Source organism: Sus scrofa, chromosome 13 (genome assembly GCF_000003025.6).
Source record: "Sus scrofa isolate TJ Tabasco breed Duroc chromosome 13, Sscrofa11.1, whole genome shotgun sequence".
Classification (NCBI taxonomy): domain Eukaryota; kingdom Metazoa; phylum Chordata; class Mammalia; order Artiodactyla; family Suidae; genus Sus; species Sus scrofa.
In genome coordinates, this window is record NC_010455.5 from 89,794,080 (window position 1) to 89,817,929 (window position 23,850).

The window sequence follows — 23,850 nt, forward strand, 5'->3', positions numbered from 1 at the left end:
GTTGGGGTCCAGGCAACATTCCTCCCAGTAGCTGCCCTTGACCATTCTTTCAGGAGCAATTAGGCTACTAGACTTGGAAGATGTATGGTTAACAAATGGTCAAATGGATCCACCCTGTGCTAGGCATGGACCCCCACTTGAAGAAACACTGATCTTAGAGACTAGAAAATGACTTGTTTGCCAAGGCAGACTGGGTCAGCTGCAGAAGCTTGACAATTCATGGCTTTGTCTACACTGCACAGGGCCTGGAGCCTTCTTCCCAACACCCCACCCTCCTCTCCCACCATAAAGAAAGCTCAAGACACCAATGGTTCTCCTTTTTTGCCCCTTTTGGCTATTATAAAACTAATATCACCATATTACAGAGAAAATTAAGGGGACCACCTCCAATTCAAAAGTCTTACTATAATCACTATCAATATCTAAAAATACATAATTGATTTGCTCAATACATTTATTCTACATGGCTGCTTATGTTAACACCAGAGCCAGATCCCTAACCCACTGAACGAGGCCAGGATCAAACCCGTATCCTCATAGACACTATGTCGGGTTCTTAACCCACTGAGCCACAAGAGGAACTCCCTGTTCTCTCTTTTTTTAATCAAGAAAAAAAAAATTTTTAATCTAGAACACCCCCTTTTGCCTGTGCCCACCAGTCTTCCTTTTTTTCCATAAAGAACCATTTTCCACTACAGCAATCCTACCCATCACTCCCACCCTGCCCCTTAAGTGGAGGTTTTACAGTTTGTCTCTGGGTTTCTGTGTGTATGTGCTTGTGTGTGTTAGGCTAATTTATGCTGCAGAAACCACAAAGTTCAAAAAGCAGTGAGACCATTGGAGCTGGAAAAATCACGGTAGCCAGATGTGTCTGCCACAAACTCACCACATAAATTTTATCAGAAAAAAAACTACTGGGAAAAGGAAATATTAAGATGGCCTACATATAAATCTGACTTTCAGCAAACTTTCAGGATACCTTTCTACAGGCTTCCAACAACACCCGGCTGAGGTGTCCCTTAGCTATTTTATTTGCTTTTGATAAAATGTCTTCAAGTGTCTTTGTACACTTCCTAGAGGGATGAATGAGCCAACTTTGCAAACTGAGCAAAGACAAGATTTTTCCATCTTGTCTTGAAAAGCATACCCTGTAAAAAAGAAAAAGAAAAAAAGACAGCAAGACAACCACACATGTGCTTATAATTTGAAATACAGATCAAGACAGACCCGGAGGAGAGACTCTGGCTTGGTGGATGGCACATCTTCAAAGGGGGAGTGTGTGTGTGAGTGTGTGATATTTTAAAAATTCCTATAGCATTAAAAATACACTCTGGCTGCACTTTACCAGAAGTTTCTAAACTGGCTAGGGCTGGCAGTCTGGTGAAGTTGTTACACAGTCTTTATTTTTCCTGTCCTGTCTGGGAGGAGACTGGCACCCCAGGTTGGGACCTTGTTCCAACAAAGAGGCCCGTTAATGTGTGACAGGGCCCAGCACACCATGGTTTATGATCGCCAGGATTATCACTGAAAAGGCAAAATTGTTACTTTCTCTGGTTGAAAACATTTTAAAATATGGAGAGGTTTTGTTTTGCTTTTGTTTGCTTGTTTGTTTGTTTTTTGTCTTTTTAGGGCCACACCCACAGCACTAGGGGTTCCCAAGCTAGGGGTCAAGTCAGCTTTAGCTGCCAGTCTATGCCACAACCACAGCAATGCCAGATCCAAGCTGCGTCTTCAACCTATACCACAGCTCACAGCAATGCAGGATCCCTCACCCACTGAGCAAGGCCAGGGATGGAACCCACATCCTCATGGATACCCGTCAGGTTCATTACCACTGAGCTACGACGGGAACTTCTGGAGAGATGTGAAGTTATTGCACAAGGTCAGTACTGTTGTGCTGAGAAATGGGAACACTTTGATGTTGTCATGCTTGCAGAGGGAGAAGTTTCTAAGTGAACCTTCTCTGCCCAAACTCACTGTGCTTGCTAGCTGGGGTTAAAGGTGATTTTTGCAACATGTAAGCAAACGTCGGAAAGATCACAGTTGCAGGATGCGAGGCTGGGTTTTCCTGAGGGAGGAGGAGGAGGACGGCTTCCTAATGGCACACACCACAGGCTCTTCCTCCCACCACACAGGGACCAGAAAAGTGAGGAAAAACCAAGCTACCAACTAATTATAATAGTTATAAAAATCCATTTCTTTGGGGGCTTTCTCTATGCCAGGTACCAAGGCATGGACTACCTAACTACTCAAAACAAATTTCATGGGGGAAAGACTATCATCATCACCTACTACAAATAAGGAAAATGAGACCCATGTTAAGCCCAAGAGAAACTGTTTTGACTCCAAGGCTTCCCATTAACCAAAAAGGTTCCGACTCTCCAACCCACCCCCATCACCACCCTAACAACCTAACTGATTTCCTTAGCAGGTTCCATTTTCCCCAAGCCCATTGTTTTATACACTATAATATGCCTGTGTAGAGTCCTTTTTTTCTTTTGGGCTGTGCCCACAGCATGCATAAATTTCCAGACCAGGGGATGAACCCTCACCACAGCAGTAACAACACTGCATCATTAACTGGTTGTGCCACCAGGGAACTCAGAATCCTTTTGTTTGTTTGTTTGTTTCATTTTTTTCCCACTCCTCCAAAAAAATTTAGTGGCTTTTTTTTTTTTCCGTCTTTTTTAGGGCCACATCTGCAGCATATGGAGGTTCCCAGGCTAGGGTTCAAATCGGAGCTGCAGCTGCCAGCTTCCACCAAGCCATAGCAACTTGGGATCTGAGCTGTGTCTGCTACCTACACCACAGCTTATGGCAATGCTGGATCCTTAACCCACTGAGCAAGGCCAGGGATCAAATCCATGTCCTCATGGATACAAGTCAGATTCGTTTCTGCCAAGCCACAACAGGAACTCCCCTGTAGTGGCTTTAAATAGTAATTAGTCATACCAACAACCCACTTAAAAGACATGAGACTCTGAGTAGTAGTATTATGAAAAAATATCAACTTTCATAGGTATAGAATTCCACCCAGTAAGCTCTCCTCTGCACTATCCAAAGTTCTCCAAGACCTTCCTCTCCCCTTCCATTCACTGTGTATCGCTAGGGACTCAGACTCAAAGGTGACCAATTTGCTCAGACAGAATTGAATTGGATAAAACCCGAAAGACAACCTCATTTGGTAAATACAAAAACAAAGATCTCAGTTAAAAATTAGACCAATCTCCTGTTGTGGAGCAGCAGAAACAAATCCAACTAGGAACCATGAGGTTGCAGGTTCGATCCCTGGCCTTGCTCAGTGGGTTAAGGACCCAGCATTGCCATAAGCTAGGTCACAGATGCGGCTCAGATCCCACATTGTTGTGGCTGTAGTGTAGGCCAGCAGCTGTAGCTCCAAATTGACCCTTAGCCTGGGAACCTCCACATGCCACCTGTGTGGCCCTAAAAAGCAAAAAACAAATAAAAATAAAAATAAATAAACAAAATTAGACCAAGCTTGAGATGGCTATTTGAAATAATCCCTCCAGAGGCTATTTCATTTCACTTCAGAATCTGAAAAGAGAGTTTAGACACAACAAATCTACTGTCCTACTGAGAGACAGGTGCCTTTTCACTAGATTCTGAGCAGCCTGACAAAAATATGCTCGCAAGATCACTCACAAAGAGACCTTCACAAAGTCACTCACTCCAGGATGCCTTTAAGTGATGGGTCTCTTCTCTCCCAATTAAAATATAATATGACTTACAGCCCACATTTCAGGAAAAGAGCTACTGAAAAAAATAAGATATCCACTGACAAGAAGTATCTGAGGGAAGGGGTGGGGGACTAAAACATCTCCACCAGGGGGTGCTATCCTCATTGAAAGTAAAAAACTAAGTTCCTAATTAATTTTTCTTTTCTTTTTTGGGCCGCACCCCCAGCATATGGAGATTCCCAGGCTAGGGGTCCAATTGGAGATGCAGCTGTCAGCCTACACCACAGTGACAGCAACGCCAGATCCTAGCCAAGTCTACGACCTATACCACAGCTTCACAGCAATGCTGGATCCTGAACCAACTGAGTGAGGCCGGGGATTGAACCTGCATCCTCATGGATACTGGTCAGATTCACTTCCGCTGACCCACAACGAGAACTCCTCATATTCCTAATTTAAAGCAATTTGCACTCTGACCAGCCTAAGATAAATCTCCTTTGTTTGTTGTTGAGAGCTTTTATGATGAATGATAAAACTGTCTTCAAATCTAACATTCTATAATTAAATAAAATATAAAATAAAACTTTTCTTTCCACATGGTTCATTATGTACCAAGAAGAGATCTACACACTTTACTTATAAACTCATACAACCTCCTCACACCATAAAAATAATCCCACTTTACAGCTATGGAAACTGAGACATAATTACATAATTTAGCGGGGTCACCAATTAGCAGAGCCAAGATACAAATTCTGACAGTCTAACTCCCAAGTCCCTGTCTCTAACCTACAGAAAAATGTAGAATCAAAATATAAGAAGATATATTGCTATGCCACTGCTTATACAACAGCTCTAGCTTATAAAAGGTACTAATTCCATCACCTGACAGTAATGTTCACTGTATTTTGACATCATTTTCATATGTACATAAAGACCTATCAGTGAAGAGGACTCATCATTTAAGTTCACTTACCTATCAGATATATTCCATTGAAAAGACCAAAATTCTAGATTTAAAGAGGGGAAGGAGAAGAAGGATCAACTCTTTCTTTGCAAGAAAAACAAATTGCAGTGATGTAAAACAGACATATAAATTTTGAGTCATGGAGTTCCCACTGTGGGATCAGCAACGTCTTCGGAGCACTGGGAAGCAGACTCGATCCCTGGCCGGGCACAGTGGGTTAAGATCTGCTGTTGCAGCAGCTGTGGCTTAGGTTGCAACTTTGGCTCAGATCTGATCCCTGGCCCAGGAACTCCATATGCCACCGGGGGGTGGCCAAAAAAGAAAAAGAAAAAAAAGAAAATTTTGTATCATATTCAAAATATTAACTTTATATGTATATATATGTTTACATATGTTAATGTATATGACATAAGCACAATATAAATCCACAGATGTATATCTCTTATTTCCAAAATAATGAAAATAAAATACCACATACTAAACCTTAAAAAAGAAAAAGTAGGAGGATCTGTTCTTTCTATTTTTAAAGACTGATAATAAAGAGTATAAACTGCAGGGAGAGCTACAGCTTGAAATAAAATATTCTGAGTAAATCATTTATTATTAGGACCATATCGTGACTCTCTAAATTATTTCTGATCTTGGGAGCTTACTTTGCATTCCCCATTATATTTCTATCCTTGGGACACATCTGTGATTCTTGAGAGGCTAACAACGCACTTTGTAACAGGCAAATACTCAAATATTACTGGAAACCCCCCAGAATGTGTGTCTTGAGAAATTTATTGCCCCGACTTATTAGAAATCTGGAAGGTAAGGTATTTTATTCAAACACAGGTAACTTGTTTCAGACATTCAGAATACAAAATAAACTTAAGCAGCAACTGGGCTTTTAGTGGGGGTGGGGTGGGGGTGGGGGGGCAGCCTCACATGTGCCTTCAGTTTTTAACATTTACATTCAAAGTCCTTTTAATTCAGTCCACTTCATATTTATCGCACAATTTTCAAAAACTAGGGAAATTACATGAGAACATAAACAACAATATTCACTCCAATACTGACTGCATTAGCAACACACCAAACCCAAATACCCACTGAGGTGGAGGCTAGTTCAATAATTATAGCATATCAACATGTTGGATTATTAGGCAATTTCTTTTAAAAGAATGAGGCAGCTCTGTGTGTACAGATATAGAAGTGGAAAAAGCAAGGTGCAGAAGAGTGGGTATAATGCACCAGTATTTATGTGAAGAAACATACACATGACCGGAAACACTGGCTGACCCCAGGCAACATCAGGCTGAGGAGTGGGGATCAGAAGACTTACTCTTTGAACACACTTTTGAAAAAGTGACTTTTGTTAACCAGGTCCATGACAGATCTTTTCTAATTATAATCAATTATAAACGTTTTTGTGTGTGTGTTTCTTTTTAGGGCCACACCTGTGGCATATGGAATTTTCCAGGCTAGGGATTGAATTGAAGCCAAGTCTGTGACCTACACCACAGCTCACGGAAACACCGGATTCTTAACCCACTGAGCGAGGCCAGGCATTGAACCTGCATCCTCATGGATACTAGTCTTCCACTGAGCCACGATGGGAACTCCGATAATAGATTAACATTAATACTTTAATCATCAGCTTTTAGAATTTTTAATGAAAATTAAATGGTTAAAAGAAACTGTATGGCAGAAATTGGCACAACATTGTAAATCAGGAGTTCCTGTTGTGGCTCAGTGGTTAACAAACCCAACTAGTAACCATGAGGTTTCGGGTTCGATCCCTGGCTTCGGTCAGTGGGTTAAGAATTCAGCATTGCCGTGAGCTGTGGTGTAGGTCGAGGATGCGGCTCGGATCCTGTGTTGCTGTGGCTCTGGTGTAGGCGGTGGCTACAGCTCCAATTAGACCCCTAGCCTGGGAACCTCCATATGCAACATGGATGCGGCCCTAAAAAGACAAAAGACAAAAAAAAAAAAAAAAAAAAAAAAGAAAAGAAAATTGTAAATCAATTATAGTTCAATCAAAAATTAAAAAAAACAAAAATAGCACAACATTGTAAATCAATTATACTTCAATAAGATAAATAAATATAAAAATTAAAATAATCCAAAAAAGGAAAAGCAATTGAGACTAGTCCAATGCTACCTCATGTATGGTTTCTTTGCTACACTCACACCTGCTTTCTAATTGAGCTCTTGTGACCTGGGGACAAATGACTCAGGGGTGGCTTTGGTTTATTGAGGCTCATAGAAGCACTGGCACCAATTTCCTTGATCTGCCCTTTAAATACAAAACACAACAGAGGTTATTCCAAGTCATTTGATTTTTGTATATATTTTACATTTGCAAGCTTTAAAATGGTAGATCCAGACTTCCTGGAAGAAGGGACAATATATTTACTTGAAGTTGACTCAGATCTACTTGAGTCCATGCTCAGCACGGTTAGGCCACCATATAAGGGGAGGGTGTCTAGGAAACATGCTTCCATCTTCATCCTGTTCATTCCTGAAAATCCAACAGGAGATTCTTTACACTCTCTAAAATTCTGTTCTGCATATAAAGCGGTATTTAGAGAGCAGATCTTCAACAGATCTGAAAATGGCACCATCTTTTAAAAACTATAAAATTGGCCCTCTTATTTTTAGCCTTTGGGGGAGGAAGAGAATGGCTGCAACAAAAGCTGATTGGTTCTGTTGCTGGAGTGTGTTCATTCATAGCTGATTCTCTCCAGAAGGCAGAACTGTATTTCTTTTGAAGGCAATTAGCAGAAACTAATCTCTTCTCAAGTCTAAAATCACACTGAAACATTCCGAATGAAGTGAAATATGAACTGGATCAACCTGGGGCAGGTGTGGGGAAAAGCCACCGCAGATTATATAAGAAGTGAATGCTTTCTAAAATCAGAGTAACCTCAGTTCCAACTCCAGCTCTACCGGCCACAAGGTCAGACTTGGGCAAAGTTTCTGCAATCTATACAATGGGAATGCTGTCACTTCTTGGAAGGATCTTTCGAGGACTGAATGAGATAAGGCAAGAAAATACCTCACCTGGTGTCATTCCCACACTATGAAAGAAGAAAAAAAAAAAAAAAAAAGGAAGGAAGGAAGCAAAGGGAGTCGAAGGCAGAACTGTACCCTTTATCAGTCTTCAGGGACCAAATTCACAGATAGGTGCTTATGCCCTGCTTGCCTTGGCTGGATGAAGACAGGAGGCCGAAGTGGTTTTTCTAAGAACTTCAATAAAGGTAATTGGAGGGGATTCTGGGGGCTGTAGCATAAAGCCAGGTAGCAGTATCAAGAACTGTGTAGTCAAGAGGCCAAGAAAAGAAGGCAAGGGTGATAAAAGGGTAACGCAGCCAAGAGCAAGGAAAAGACACTATCTGGGTGCATGAGTAGGTACTGAGGCAAGAGAGCTCCTTCTGAGCTCCAGAGCCCTCAGCTGAAAGCTTGTTTACCCAGCTCCGAGTCAAAGCTTACCGAGATTCGGCTGAGACACGGCCATGGACCTCTGGGGCGCTGGTGTGGAAGTGGCAGCTGGGTGGAGGTTCATATGATTCAGGGGCTGATTCATCGCCTTCCTAGGGTCTTGCCATGTGGTGATTTTTTCTATGTGACTAAAAGAAGGAAAACAATTATCTCTTTAATTGTCAGCATCATTATCATTATCATCATCACCAGTAACAACCCGACAGTTGGATGATGCTGGCTCTTCTTCCCCTAGGATCTCCTTATGAGCAGTTGACACATTGTTTGTTTTCAGCCAATGTCAAGTTTGCCCACTTACCCTCCATCCAGATTGGGCCACATCAGGGATTCTACAGGGGATTCTCTGAACACAAATCCACAACTTAGCTGTCCCAGCTATCCCTACATGGACAAGGCGGAGAGTAACCCCCTCTCCCCACAGACCAAGGAACCTCCATTCTCCAGCCTCAAGTGCTCACTGCCATCCAGTCACTAGGATAACCACAGTGTAGACTCCTCTCCCAAAGCAGGACCGTGTTCTCCTGCCCACCAGCCCTCCTCCCACACTCTCCCAGCTCATATCATTGACATAATGAGGACACCTCCACTGCGGGCCCTTGAAACTAATCTCATAAATATGACATTACTGAGCTCTTACCAAAGGTAAGACACTGTGAGGTCCAAACAGGTAATATTCAAGAGGCTTATGTTCTACCATGCAAGGTAACAACCATGTAACTGGAGAACAGAGTAGCAGGAAATACATGGAGGAAGTGCTGGATTATGGAGAAGCCCAGATGTTGAGGCATAAAGGTTTCTGAGGAAGAAGACATGATTAAACTCAAGGTCATACACAACTTCCAGTGTGTCTTATTATGACTCTATTTCAGAGAAACTGGCACAACACAGGATTCTGCCCAGAGTTTCCAATACATCCTTAGATGGATGGGGGCCTCCAGCTTTGCCTCCCTCCTTCCAGACCACATCAAAAGTCACTTCTCATGCCTTATAGGCCCTATGCAACTCCATAAATTCTATCTTTTTGAGGGTTTATTATGTTCTTCTTTTAAAGATGAGCGTATTTATTCTGGTGCCACAATACTTTTATGAGCTGTATCACAGATCTTTCTGCATTTATCAAAGACATCAAACTTTGACAGCAGAAGCTGAATGCCAATCCTTTGCTCTAAGCCTTATAACCAGGTTGCCTCTCCCAAACCAAAGGGCAATGTCAACCCCACACACTTTAGACCCTTCTAGAGCCACATGAAAAGAGATCGTGATTGCTTTTTCTGTTAAACACACCTGATTTTTTCATAACAATGACTTCCTTTGACTCCTTAGAATAGGAAACCACTATTGGAATACTAGGCTTAATCCTAAATCAGTGCAATCTCTATAGCACTGGAATTGTATTTATCTTTTCTTTTGCTTCTGTTTCCTCACATCTGAATACTGCCACGACTAAAATTCTTATTCACATTTCTTCATCCCAGACTTTCCTTGAGTGAAAACTTGGATGCTTTCCCAAAAGGCCTTTAAAATGGTGTGATTAAAAAAAAAAAAAAAAGTCACCTCTGTAAAGAAGTTAAATTCAATTTAACTGTTGAGAGTTTCATCCTGTAGGAGCCATCAGTGGTCTTTAACAAAGAATCAAAAAAGAATCAAAACTAAACTTGGAGGAATAAAAATAAGAGAACCAAGATGATCTTGTTAAGAAAAGAAACCCAGATGCTGAGGCATAAAGGTTTCACAATGCTTCACAAACAGGGGGATACTGAAATAAAGAGATAAAAAGTCAATTCCTAAGAGGGAAAAAAAAGAAAGAAAGAAACAACGATCTTAGTTATGGCTTCAGTTTAACAACTTTAGTTCTGTTTAAAGATTTCATAAAGGAGTTCCCGTTGTGGCGCAGTGGTTAATGAATCCGACCAGGAATCATAGGTTGCGGATTCGGTCCCTGCCCTTGCTCAGTGGGTTAAGCCTTGAGCTATGGTGTAGGTTGCAGATGTGGCTCGGATCCCGCGTTGCTGTGGCTCTGGCGTAGGCCGGCAGCTGTAGCTCCAATTCGACCCCTAGCCTGGGAACCTCCATATGCCGTGGGAGCAGCCCAAAGAAACAGCAAAAAGACAAAAAAAAAAAAAAAAAATTTCATAAAATCCCTCATCAACTTTTGGTCTTGTGGAAACTCAGAGCCAGCCTTAAGGGGGTTAGCCACAGTCCTTCAAAGCGAGGAATCAGTTGAAGAGGATATTAGAGTTAAGCAAACTCCCTGCAGGAGTTCCTGTTGTGGCTCAGCAGAAACGAATCTGACTAGCATCCATAAGGATTCAGGTTCGATCCCTGGCCTTGATCAGCATGTTAAGGATCCGGCGTTGCTGTGAGCTGTGGTGTAGGTCGAAGACACGGCTTGGATCCTACATTGCTATGGCTGTGGCTAGGCTGGCAGCTACAGCTCTGATTCGACCCTTAGCCTAGGAACCTCCATATGCTGCAGATGCAGCCCTAAAAAACAAAAACAAAACAAAAACAAAAACAAAAAAACTCCCCTCAGCCAAGTCACTGGAGCTAAGACACCCTTTGACTAAACTACTCCTTCAGGATTTGTATTACTAAAACATGTTTTCCAAGGTAGGCTAGTCCTAGAGAAATACTTTCCTCTGCGGTACCAGAAGGGGAGGGAGGGGATCCTCTCTTTCAGGAGCCTTTTTTAGACCCTGTGACACCATGGATATTGACCCTGTGCTAGAACCAGCAGGAGCACAGCCAGGGTGACGTGAAGTGATACACACCGGATGCTGGAGGATATTTAAGGACACTGCTGTATACAGACACTCAGGTACCTATCAGTGGTAAGAACAAGACAGGAACGGCAATGACGGTTCCCCAGCACTGGTCGCCCACTCTCTGCTCCTGTTCTGAACAAGTGGACCGGGGCTCCCAAACCTGCACTCCAGTGGTAGATGAGGCTTGCCTGAGGACTGCCCCCACAGCTGGCCAGCCTCCACCCCCTGGGATGCACAACTCAGCCAAGGCTTCAAGCCCCAGAACCCCCTCGGACCGTGGGAGCAAGCCCACCCTTCCAACTCCACACCCAGCCAACGCTTCTAAAGGAGTTTTGTTCCCAGTGGATTTGTTAATTAAAAGTGTCACTCACTGTATTCCCCCAAAGACTTGAGTACAAGAGGGAGCCTTCTGAAGTGAGCAGTTCTCACTGCTCTGAAACAACTTGGAAAAGAAAGGCCTCTCCAATTTCCCAGCCTCAAACACCAGCCGACCCCACCACAGCCTTGCTCTAAAGCTCAGTTTGTGCCATGTCCAGGGTGGCTCCCATCTGAATGAGCGAGGGCATCACTCACAAGAACATCATACACTACTCAGGATTTGATTTGAAAGCCAAATTCTCTTCTCGTTCAAATCACTTAAGCTCCCCTCCTCACCCCATTCCCAAAAAGAAGATAAACCACTGGCTGTTTCATGCTGCTGTCTCATCTCTGCTCCCTCTCTCAGAGCCACTGAGTCATTTCCTTTCTTGTATTTCTCAGTGTAGCCTTACTGTTTGCCAGGACCCTCAGTTTAGCCAGATTAATCCCCACTTTCTACTACTCCCCCCCTCTTCCCTGATGTCGCTCCCTTGCTGAGTCCACTTCAAGAAAACATTTAAGGAAAAAACTTTAAAAAGAAAAAAACTGATTTAAAAAAAGATAAATGTCTCTCTTCTATTTTCAAAGTCTAATTTCTATAAACATTTACATATATAATACATACACATATGTTCAATCTGCCTATTAGTGTGTATTCTATGAATACGCATTCCATACAGTTTTCATATTTGAAAATGGAACAAAAAAAGGAAGAAAGATACGAAAGTAGTATGGTGGTCTATGCAAATAATACACTCACCGGGGCTTTTTTTCCCCCCTATCTAAACTCTTCTATACTTCCCAGGTTTTTAACAGTGATTATGTCTTGTTTTCATAACTAGTAAAGACAAAAAGTCTTATCTTTGATCCTTGGCCTCGTTCAGTGGGCTAAGGACCTGGCGATGCTGTGAGCTGTGGCGTAGGTCGAAGGCAAGGCTCGGATATGGCATTGCTGAAGGCTGTGGTGTAGGCCAGCAGCTATACCTCTGATTCGACCCCTAGCCTGGGAACCTCCGTATGCCATGGGTGGGGCCATAAAAAGGGGAAAAAAAGGAAAAAAAAATGATGCATGGCTATGCAGGTCATAGGGGCTAAAAAGTTACTGAAGGAGTTCCCATTGCAGCGCAGTGGAAACGAATCCAACTAGTAACCATGAGGTCGAGGGTTCAATCCCTGGCCTTGCTCAGTGGGTTAAGGATCCAGCATTGCCATGAGCTGCGGTGCAGGTCATATTATGTGGCTCAGATCTGCCATTGCTGTGGCTGTGGCGTAGGCTGGCAGCTACAGCCCGACTGGACCCCTAGCATGGGAACCTCCATATGCTGCAGGTGCAGCCCTAAAAAAGCCAAAAAAAAAAAAAAAAAAAAAGGTTACTGGAGATAGACTATATTTGACTCCTATTTTCGATTGGCTGAAGTAAAAAGGGAAATGGACCAATTACCTGGCCCCTCGCTGTTTATAAAGAAAAAGGAGGGAATTCTTTTATGGTTCAGTGCATTAAGGATACGGTGTTATCACTGCAGCCACTCAGGTCACTGCTGAGGCACAGGTTCGATCCCCGTCTAGGGAACTTCCACATGCCACAGGTGCGACCAAAAAAAAGAAAAGAAAGAAAGAAAGAAAGAAAGAAAGAAAAAAGCATGCCAGTTTCTAAGCAAATGAAAAACTCTTCTTGACACCTAAATAAATAAATAAATAAATTTTTTTCCTGGACTGAAAAAAAAAAATGTCTGCAAGGGTTTCACATGGAGGCCCAGGGTGTCGTGTGGTGGAAATGGTGCCTGTAACAAAGATAATGGGGTGGTCTCCTCCTCTTCCTTTGGGGCCCCTTTGACCACTACTTTCCCGACTGCCTTTCTTCACACCTGCCTTTCTCCACACCAGCAAAAAGGACAAATCCGGGAGTTCCCGTCGTGGCGCAGTGGTTAACGAATCCGACTAGGAACCACGAGGTTGCAGGTTCGGTCCCTGCCCTTGCTCAGTGGGTTAACGATCCGGCGTTGCCGTGAGCTGTGGTGTAGGTTGCAGACGCGGCTCGGATCCCACGTTGCTGTGGCTCTGGCGTAGGCCGGTGGCTGCAGCTCCGATTCGACCCCTAGCCTGGGAACCTCCATATGCCGAGGGAGCGGCCCAAGAAATAGCAACAACAACAAAAAAGACAAAAAAAAAAAAAAAAGGACAAATCCCCTCACCACTTCAGGGTCTGTGACAGAACTCCCCAGGTCAGAAAAAGAGCTTCAGCTCTGAGGACATGCACTTTGCCCAGGGGCAAGAAAGGTCAGCATTTTTCTGAGAAAATTTGGCTGGAAATGTTGTTGTGTTAAATAACTTTTCCTTTTAGAAATAATATGTTCTTCAATAAAGACACAAGTTTAGAAAGCCACTTTTTGCATTACGGAAATTTTGCATCTAGGGTTAAAATGTCACTGAAATCAGTGGGGGAGGGGGCAGCACTACCACCCTCCCAGTCATCCTCCCCCAGCGGCCTGGTCCCTCCCATCAGCCTCAAGGGACTGTTAATTTATCTCCTATTTCCACCCCTCCAGCCTCCTACATGACCTTTCACCTTGATAAGGGCAATGGCCTCCAGGCTTCCCCTCCTCCAGCCTCTCCGGTTTTCCTCTAGCCCTCCATCCCTTCTCCCCTCCCCCCACATCTGACAATTTCTTCTCTAACCCACCTCTAGACTCCTCCCAAGGACTCCCCACCAAATCTCACACACACACAACACATCCCAACCCCACCCACCCAGGTCCTGAGTCCTCATGGCCCTTGATAGTCTACTGTGAGCCAGTGAGAATATCATGGACTCAAAAGATCACGGGCTTGAATCACATATACCTGAGTTTTAACCTAGCTCTGACTCTGTGTGACTTAAGCAGACGAGCCAATGAACCCACCCTAGTCTCAGTTCTTTTTTTTTTTTTTTTTTTTGTCTTTTTAGGGTGGCACGCGTGGCATATGAAAGCTCCCAGGCTAGGGGTCAAATCAGAGCTGCAGCGGCCAGCCTACACCACAGCCACAGCAACTCAGGAACCAAGCCGCTTCTATGACCTACACAACTCATGGCAATGCTGGATTCTTAATCCACTGAGCGAGGCCAGGGATCAAACCCGCAACCTCATGGATACTAGTAGGGTTCATTACCGCTGAGCCACAATAGGAACTCCACCAGTTCCCTCTTGTAAGAGGTAAACAGGTCTGTTCTGAGAAACTTGCAACCATCAAAGTCACCTACTGATTTCAGGGCCAGTTCACTGGGCTTCCCAAAGCTCACTTTCTCAGCAAGTGACTCCATGGAAGGCGGTGGCCTTCAGCCCAAGGCTGGCGACATCTGGTTAGAGTTTATTCAACAAGCGTGGGTTGTATGCCTATTGTGCCCGGTGTACTAGATAGGTCTAAAAATGAAAAGCATTTTGTAAATATAAAATCCTGACCAGCAGCAAAACCATGAAAGGCAAAGATAAAATCTTATCTGTAAAAATAGAACCCACCGGCTTCTTACAGCCCAGGAAAAGGCCTGATGTTTTTGGATGAATTTATCCTCCAGTTTATGACCTATTACACTAACTTTATGGAAGGAAGCCATACAACAAAGACCTACTGAAATAGAGAGAAGGGCTATGTAATACATTTTGTATTGCTGGAAGCATACAAAGATATAAAAATAGAAATCATTATGAATGCTTAATTTTGAAAAATTTAGAGTTTGTAGCAACATAAGCTGCTTGCTTTATTTCTATGGGTAAAAGAGTTCATCTTCAAATACAAAGTGTTTGGCCTTTTTACTCCCTTCTCCCCCCGTTCTCCCTTCCTTAATATATTAGAGTTTCACATTAGTGTCAGACATTACTTTGGGGCTCCCTAGCATCAACAAAACTGTTAGGGTAGAACTTAGAAGCAGCCTCTTCTTTTCCACCAGAGCCTAGCTAGGAGGCCAAAAAGAATCACACCAAAAAGAGTTGGAAAATAAAAGACAGCCTGGGGTCATAAAACCAAGGCTGACTGGCTCAAAACTCAATTCACACTCAGTGTTCCTTGCCTTCATCCCCTCTCCTGCCAATTTCAGTTTCTCTTTAATCACTCCTTTCATTCTTTCTTTTTTGGGAGGTTGCTAATATTTCTCTTCCAGTGTAAGTTCCCTTGTGGCACAGTGGGCTAAGAATCCAGCACTGTCACTGCAGCAGCTCAGGTAGCTGTTGTGGGAAGGGTTCAATCCTTAGCCCCATATATTCTGCATGCCATGGGTGCAGCCAAAAAAAAGGGAAAAGGATAGTTAAAAAGTAGTTCTTTCCTGGATTTCCCATTATGGCTCAGTGGTTAACGAATCCAGCTAGGAACCATGAGGTTGAAGGTTCGATTCCTGGCTTCGCTCAGTGGTCGCAGATGTGGCTCGGATCTGGTGTGGCTGTGGCTGTCGAGTAGGCTGGTGGCTACAGCTCCAATTAGACCCCTAGCCTGGGAACCTCCATATGCCACAGATGTGGCCCTAGAAAAGACAGAAAGACAAAAAAAAAAAGGAAAGAAAGAAAAGAAATAGTTCTTTTCTAACAGAACCTAAGCTCTTTTGATGACCAAAATGATCATATGGGGCAGAGCAAAGTGTCCTGCACACAGCAGGCACTTGAAAAACAATACTCCTGCCATCCCCATAATATTCACAAGCCCAACTGAGGGCAAAAGTAAATGACCTTATTTTTAAAATTCAGACATGAAAAACTTTTTTGACTTACAAGGCCAATGTGCCATGTTCTTAATGTTACAACTAAAGTATACATACACTGAAGATTATTTGCTTAAAAACTGCTAACTGCAATAGCTTTGCAACTTTCACGTTGTGAACCAGTTCAATTAAACCCACCAGTGCTACAAATGAAAACTGAAACAGATTTGCATGAGGTTGATCATTTCCCAGATAGGGCCTGCCAAGTAAACTGCACCCACTGTTAGCAGCCAGTGTTTAATCCTGTCCCACATGGCAAGGAGATCTGCCCAAGACTCACAACAAAGTTTTGAAAATTTCCCCAATTAGAATTAAAATACAAAAGTTGGTTTACTTTTTCGTTGTAGTTCAGGGATAGATGTGGCTTGTGTTCCAGTAACATTAAAGACGTGGGTAGTGTATTCTGATTTAAATTTCAAGAACTAAGACGTGACACATCATTTCTTAGTCAGATCTTGCATTTATTCAAGAGTTGCCTTTTGTTTTGTTTTGTAAGTGATACTTAGTTCTTCCAAATGACTCCAGAGGTGGCTCCCAACCACAAGAACAAAGACAGCTGGCATACGCACCTACTGATTTTCCCAGACCTGGAGGCATATACTCTATCTCCAGATAGTAGCTCTGCTGTCACCCAAACCCAGTAGAAGTGGAGGCGGATCACAGTGGGAGCCCTGTTGCTGTGGTAGCTCAAAGCCCATGTCTGAACCAGCAACCCAACCTGACAGCAGCCATCAGTAAATTGTCCCCTTCTGGTTAACCCTACGAGTCCAGCTGGATGATGGGAACTTGACTTTTGACTACACTGACAATCCAGAATGAAGTGCTGGCTCTTCACCTGGCTGAATAGATACAAAGCTAATGTTTTATTTTATTTCCAAAGCCATCAATGTCCCTCCCAAGTTGTCATCCTTCGTATTGTCGTCCTAAGTGATGACTCTTTGTCCCAAAGAAGCTTTCGTAACACTATAATTGGTTACAATTCATCTTCTGTTCTCTCCAGATCCTAAACATCACCATCTCCTGCTAGTCCAGTGCCTTAGAATAAAACATACAAAGGGGTAAAAGTCAGGCTGCAAATGTACTTACTGACACATCCATTAGCAAAACATTCATATCATCCACAGATTAAGTCCCAAAGCTATAAAAACGCACTCTCTCCTGTCAGACAATAAAGGTGACTCTTCACAGGACAAAAGCGAGTTGGCTGAGAAAGCTCATCCTTCTTTGAAACCACAGGGAATTTATAGTTAAAAGGTTCCGGTCAGATTTTCATTTCAGCAGCTCATCAAACATAGCTGCAGTCTATGACACAGGAATAATAACTCATATATAAGTAGGGGATTTTTTAGGATCCTCTAATAAAAGATGATACAAGACCAGAAGCATTATTTTGATGCACGCTTCCGGTCTCTGCCACTCACTTGCCAATTCAAAAAATTTCAGTGTTCTCTGGAATTCCGAATGAATGGCAGGGATTGTATTTTTAACCACCAGGCTCTAATCCTCGACTTCCACCCCAGTCGTGCCAAGAAACCTCCACTTGTTGAAATTAGCAGCGGTAGGAGCCGCAGCAGCGTGTAAGGTCTGTGGGCACTTCCGCCCGGGCAGCTGTGGGCATCTGTCTACACGAATCCCTTCCATCCAGCATCACCAGCTTTTCTGCAGATTCGTTCCTGAACCTGTTGGGTTGGGGCAGAAGCTGAGTCAGGCAGAGCTGCTGTCAGCCCTGAAGTGCCCAGTGAGGCCACTTGAGGCTGTAATATCCGTAGTTCCTTCCTGCAGGGGTTTATTTACCAGCGTTTTGTCCCTGTGGTAGGGAAAAAGGGGACACGATGAACGCGCCACTTCTAGAGAAAGCCACTTTGGGAAGCTTGTGACTCATCGACACAGCCTGAGATGTGACTCACCGACTTGCTTCAGAGGCTGAGCTATTGTGAGAGAGGCACCAGTCAACCCGCTTAAGTCCCCAGTGCCAACCCACTCGGGCAAACTCGACTTGGTCTCTGCAGATTGAGCTAGCTCTTGCTTAACCTCATTTTTCCTATTCTCAAAAAAAGCAAGAAGGAAAAGGACTGCATTTTTGTTTGCTTGTTTGCCTATGGCCAAGGGCCCTATTAAAAACCTTGGCTGTATTGCAGTTATATTATCAACACATATTTTTGTTCTCTTTTCATGTCAGGATCAATAATGGTATTGAAAGATTTATAAATCACATTAAGTTTCTTATATTGAAGCTGATCAACAATGTAAGAGTTTATTTTACCATGTTTAATTATTTCCAGGTATCAAATATAAAATATGAACTTGGTACATTATTTTCCCACATTTCACAAAAATACAGGATGGGAATGAGAAATGAAGAAAAGATGAAGCTCTTCATGAATGCTGATTTCTGGAATTATCAACAGAAAGTGAAAGGTTTCCATCCATTCATTCATTCCACAAGCATTTAGAGTGGGGCTCCATCTTCCATGGTGACTCAGTTTCAAAATCAGTTTTGGCAAATCTGGAGTGTGGTGAAAATTACCACTGAAAATCCTTTAAATGGCCCATAATGCACAGGCTACTAAGCTTTGAGTATATTGTAAGGTCTTTCGGTGAGTCCAAAACAGCCAGATGCTTCCAGGGTTAGGATGCAGTATTGTTTCTACGGCCAAGCTCCAAATAAAATGATGATTCCCCAAATATTTTTTTTTATTAGAGTATAGTTGATTTACAGGGTTGTGTCAATTTCTGCTGTACAGCATGGTGACCCAGTCACACATATATACACATTCTTTTTCTCATACTATCTCTCATTATGTTCTGCTCACAAGATATTGGACATAGTTCCCTGTGCTCTTTAGTAGGATGTTTCAAATACTGACGGTGGGACTTGCTAGGCATGCAGAGCTGAATTCATGCCACTTAAATAGTCCTATGGTCCTGAATGCCTGCAGTGTCCTCTGCTGCGGGATGGACGTAACAGACGATGATCTAGCATGGGCCCTAGGAGCTGGCAATCAAGTGGGTGGGGAGAGAGGGGCAATGAAATAAGTGTGGAGGCTAACAGAGCACAGACCCTATTTATATGGTTATCATAAAGGGTCCAGAACCTGGCATTCTATCTTGCTATCTGTATGTTAAACATGCTCCCTGTATCAGTTGCATCTGACATCTGGGAAACAGCTTTAATCTTGCAATCAGTTTTTGAAAGAATTTTTTTTAAGCCACCGAGCTACTTTAAATGCTCAAATACTTTGAAAATTGTTTTTCCAGGCTCTCTGTGCCCAACACATGTTCCAACGTGTTGTTTTTCCAGTTGTTCTTAAGTGGGACACTGACACACTGCTTGTTCTAATGGGGCCAAATGAATTAAATGTCACTTGCACAAAGAGGGCAAAGCCCAAAACCAAAAATTCTTTGAGGTCAGTTTAGTTTCTTCTTTATTCATGTGGGGAGAGTCTATTACTTTTTGTTGGTTTTGTTTTTTGTTTTTTTTTTTAATTCTGGGAAACGGATGAACCACCCTGGGCCCTGGTCGTCAGTCACTTTCTGCACGTTTGAAAGACAAGACATGTGGAACTAGAGGAAAGACTGGCACGAAACACAATTCCAGTCTGGAAAAAGACTGGAAGTGCTTTTCAGAGCCAACCTCTCATTTCACAAGAAACAATTTGGAGGATCGAAGACAAAAAAGGGGGGTTGAGTTAGGCTTCCGAAGGCAGGGAGGGGAGAGGGACACTGGGGGCGTTGAAGATAATCACTGGGCAACAGAGCTTGTGTTTCCTGTAAACCCAGCCCACAATGTCTCTTTACATGTATTTCTGGGCATCGTTGGTTGAAAGCATCACCCAAAAGAGGCAGTGGCACAGTGGTTTTAAACTTTGCCTCTGCTATTAACCAGTTAAGAGACCGCTGAAACTTCACTTAGCATCTCCACGCCTGTTTCCTCCACTGTAAAATGGGCATAAGAACATCCTTTTCATGAGGCTGTTCTGAATATTTCATCCAATGACAAAAGCGAAACACCCACACAGTGCCAGACACACACGACACTCGATAAATATTAATTCCCCTTCTTTCTCTTATGAAAACCTTTCCCAACTGTTTAAAAAGATCTGACTATTTCCAATGCAAAAATCAGCAAACAGCCTATGGAAAAATGAACCCAAAGAAATGGGGGCAAATAATTGCGGACATCAATTCACTGCAAAAAACTACAGACGTATTTGACTTTACATGGAGTAGCTGAGTAATAATTGATCTAGAGACAAAAATAGTCTCAAAACACAAAAGAACTAGCAAACCACCAGCCTCTGTGGCTCCTTCATACACGCCCCACCCCACACATTCTATTTTCTTTTTCAGGACACACCCACGGCCTATGGAAGGAAGTTCCAGGGCCAGGGACAGAGCTTGTGCCACAGCGGCAACCCTTGCCACAGCAGTGACAACGCCAGATCCTTAACCCGCTGAGCCATCACCGAACTCCATCCCGCATTCTAATAATAATAACTCTCAGAACTAGTGTAAGAAAAGGCCAAATCTGAGATTCCATTCACTCTCTCATTAGGCATTTTCAGCAGTGATGAGTGTGCCATGTCAGCACAAGACTCAGCCTCATGTTTAAAGTAGAAAGGATTTCAGCTTGAAGTGAAAAGTAGAAGGCTGAATACTAGAAAAAGACTATCTATCTGATGGCTTTCCATTCTTCCTCACAAAAATGCTCAAGAAGTTTTACATTGAGAGTTCCCACTGTGGCTCAGAGGGTTAAGAACCCAACAGTTGTGTCCTTGAGGATGTGGTTTCAATCCCTGGCCCCACTCAGTGGGTTAAGAACCTGGCATTGCCTCAAGTTGTGGAGTAGGTTGCAGATGCTGCTTGAATCCTGCATTGCTGTGGCGAAGGCCAGCAGCTGCCGTTCTGATTTGACCCCTAGACTGGGAACTTCTATATGCCATGGGTGTGGCCTTAAAAAAAAAAAAAAAAAAAAAAAAAAAGTTTTACACTAATTTCATTTTTTAATCATTTACAGAGTAACAATAATTCATTCCCCATGGTTTACCCCAAAATGCAGGGGTACAGATCGGGTACAGAAATACAAGAAGACTTGAAGCTTCTGTGACTCAACAAAATGGAAAAACAAATTTAGCCTAAAAAGTACTATAGTTTTGTTTGTTTGTTTTTGACCACACCCACAGCATGTGGAAGTTCCAAGGCCAGAAAAGTACCATAGATTTATACAAAGTATGTTAATGAAAACTCCCAAGACAGTTAGCTTTGTATGCACAGGTATATGTTAATCAAAAATATACTATTGCTTTAATCTTTTGAATTTAACAAAGAATAGAAATATGCATAAGTTTCAATTTTTTTATGACTTATTTCCTCATCCAAACCCCATTGTTTTTCACTTAAGTAGCTGGTGTTAATTTTCACTTTTTAAAAAGTTTATTAATATGTATGTAATTTTAATTTTGGTATAAAGTTAGGAAACTTTCAGGAATATACATGGTACTCCCATCTACAGATTCACCAACTGTCATATTTTTTTCAAAGTTAGTTCTGGAGTTCCCATCGTGGCACAGTGGTTAACGAATCCGACTAGGAACCATGAGGTTGTGGGTTTGGTCCCTGGCCTCGCTCAGTGAGTTAAGGATCCAGCATTGCCGTGAGCTGTGGTGTAGGTTGCAGACGCGGCTCGGATCCCATGTTGCTGTGGCTCTGGCGTAGGCCAGCAGCTACAGCTCCGATTCGACACCTAGCCTGGGAACCTCCATATGCCGCGGAAGCGGCCCAAAGAAATAGCAAATAAGACAAAAAAAAAAAAAAAAAAAAAAAGTTAGTTCTGACTGAAAAGTAACACTAGAATAATCATCTGTTTTTGTTTTTTGGCTACGCCCTTGGCATGTAAAGTTTGACTTGGACTAATATGAAAATTAAAACTAAAAATTAGAAAAATAATTTTATGTTATATATAACAAAATTTAAGTTACTCTAGACACTGTGAGGTGGTCCTTGAAATGTACAAAGACTGAATCAAGCATTGTTTTTCTTGGAAGGCATATGATTTTTTTCAACAAGAGTTGAGAACATACAGAACACTTTTTTTTCCCCATTTACTCTTTAAGGGACATTCAATTTTGATTATTTTATAAACAGAACACTCTTAACATGTAGAAATAGAGAGTTTCAATGATTTTTTTTTCCCCAATGCATTTTTCTTTTTCTTTTTCTATTTTGGAGGGTGGGGGGCTGTACCCAAGGCATGTGGAAGTTCTCAGGCCAGGGATCAAACCTGCATGACGGCAACAACCCAAGCAACAGCAGTGACAACACCAGATCCTCAACCCCCTGGGCCACCAGAGAACTCCAATAATCTTTTTCTTTTTAAACATGCTTTGTTTTGTTTTGTTTTGTTTTGTTTTATTTTGTTTTGTTTTGCTGAGGCATGATGTGGGGTCTCAGTTCCCAGATCAGGGATTTAACCTGGGCCGCAGCAACAAATGCACCAAGTCCCAACCACTAGACCACCAGGGAACTCCCAATCATCTATTTTCATATGATCCTTTAATAATACTTTGGCGGGTCACTTTTCTAACTTTGAAGAGATGTGAATTTTATTCTCTAACATGTTTAAGATAAAGAAAGATGAAAAAAGGCTAAGATAACGAACTTGAGTAACCAAATCAAGAAACAGAGTGACACCAAATTTGTTAATGTCTAAACAAAAGCAATAAAAAGTCAGCAGTAATGATGACCCTTAATATCCTTTTGCCGAAGGAGAAAACAGGCTCCATGTAAGAGGAAGGAATCCCAGGTAGAAAACTCCTTTATTTTTGGCTGATGGCCATATCACAGGGTAGCAAAAATCAAATATCTATACATGTGAACACTGACAAGGGTTGAGCAGCTTCTTCATTGTGCCTTTACTTAACTGGCAGGGGAGTTTTTCAAACTAGGAGGGAGCCGCTTTTCTTGAGTTAGTTTCTTAATTCAATCACTAAATGCATTTTCCTACAAGTGGAGGAAACACATGAATAACATTTGAATGTTCAGGCCAGTGTCCTTTCAGTATTTCGAATGAATGCTCTACTTGTACGGACATGGATTTGTTAGAAAAATTGTAAATATATCAAAAATTGCCACATCTAACAAATGCTAGAGTGCATGTGGAGAAAAGCAAACCCTCCTACACTGCTGGTAGGAATGTAAATTGGTATAAGCACTATGGAAAAACAGTACGGAGGTTCCTCAGAAAACCAAATACAGAACTACCATATGATCCCACAATCCCTCTCCTGGATATATATCTGGACAAAACTATAATTCAAAAAGATACATGCACCCCTGCAGTACTATTCATAATAGTCAAGGCATGGAAGCAACCTTTATGTTCATTGACAGATGAATTGATTAAGAAGATGTAGTACATATATACAATGGAATACTACTCAGCTATAAAAAAGAACGAAATAATGCCATCTGCAGCAACATGGATGCAACTAGAGATTCTCATACTAAGTGAGGTAAGTCAGAAAGAGAAAGAAAATTCCTTATGATATCACTTATGTGTGGACTCTTAAAAATATGGCACAGGTGAACCTACCTACAAAACAGAAACCAACTCACAGACATAAAGAACAGACTTGTAGTTGCCAAAGGGGAGGGGTAAGGGATTGGGATGGACTAGGAGTTTGGGGATAGTAGATGCAAACTATTACATTTAGAATGGATAAGCAGCCATTAAAAAGAAAGAAATACCAGCATTTTTAGCAACATGGGATGGACCTAGAAACTATCATGCTAAGTGAAGTCAGCCACACAATGAGACACCAACATCAAATGCTTTCACTGACATGTGGAATCTGA

The 23,850-nt window shown here is 42.3% G+C and overlaps 1 protein-coding gene across 1 annotated transcript in view; it reads right to left on the reverse strand.

Moving 5' to 3' along the window:
- The window catches only part of WWTR1 (WW domain containing transcription regulator 1), a 146,568-nt gene that overhangs the window by 51,100 nt on the left and 71,618 nt on the right, over nt 1-23,850 (reverse strand). Inside the window, 1 exon segment of the mRNA XM_013992351.2 lies at nt 8,143-8,279. Within this exon segment, the coding sequence (XP_013847805.2) occupies nt 8,143-8,279 (137 nt within the window).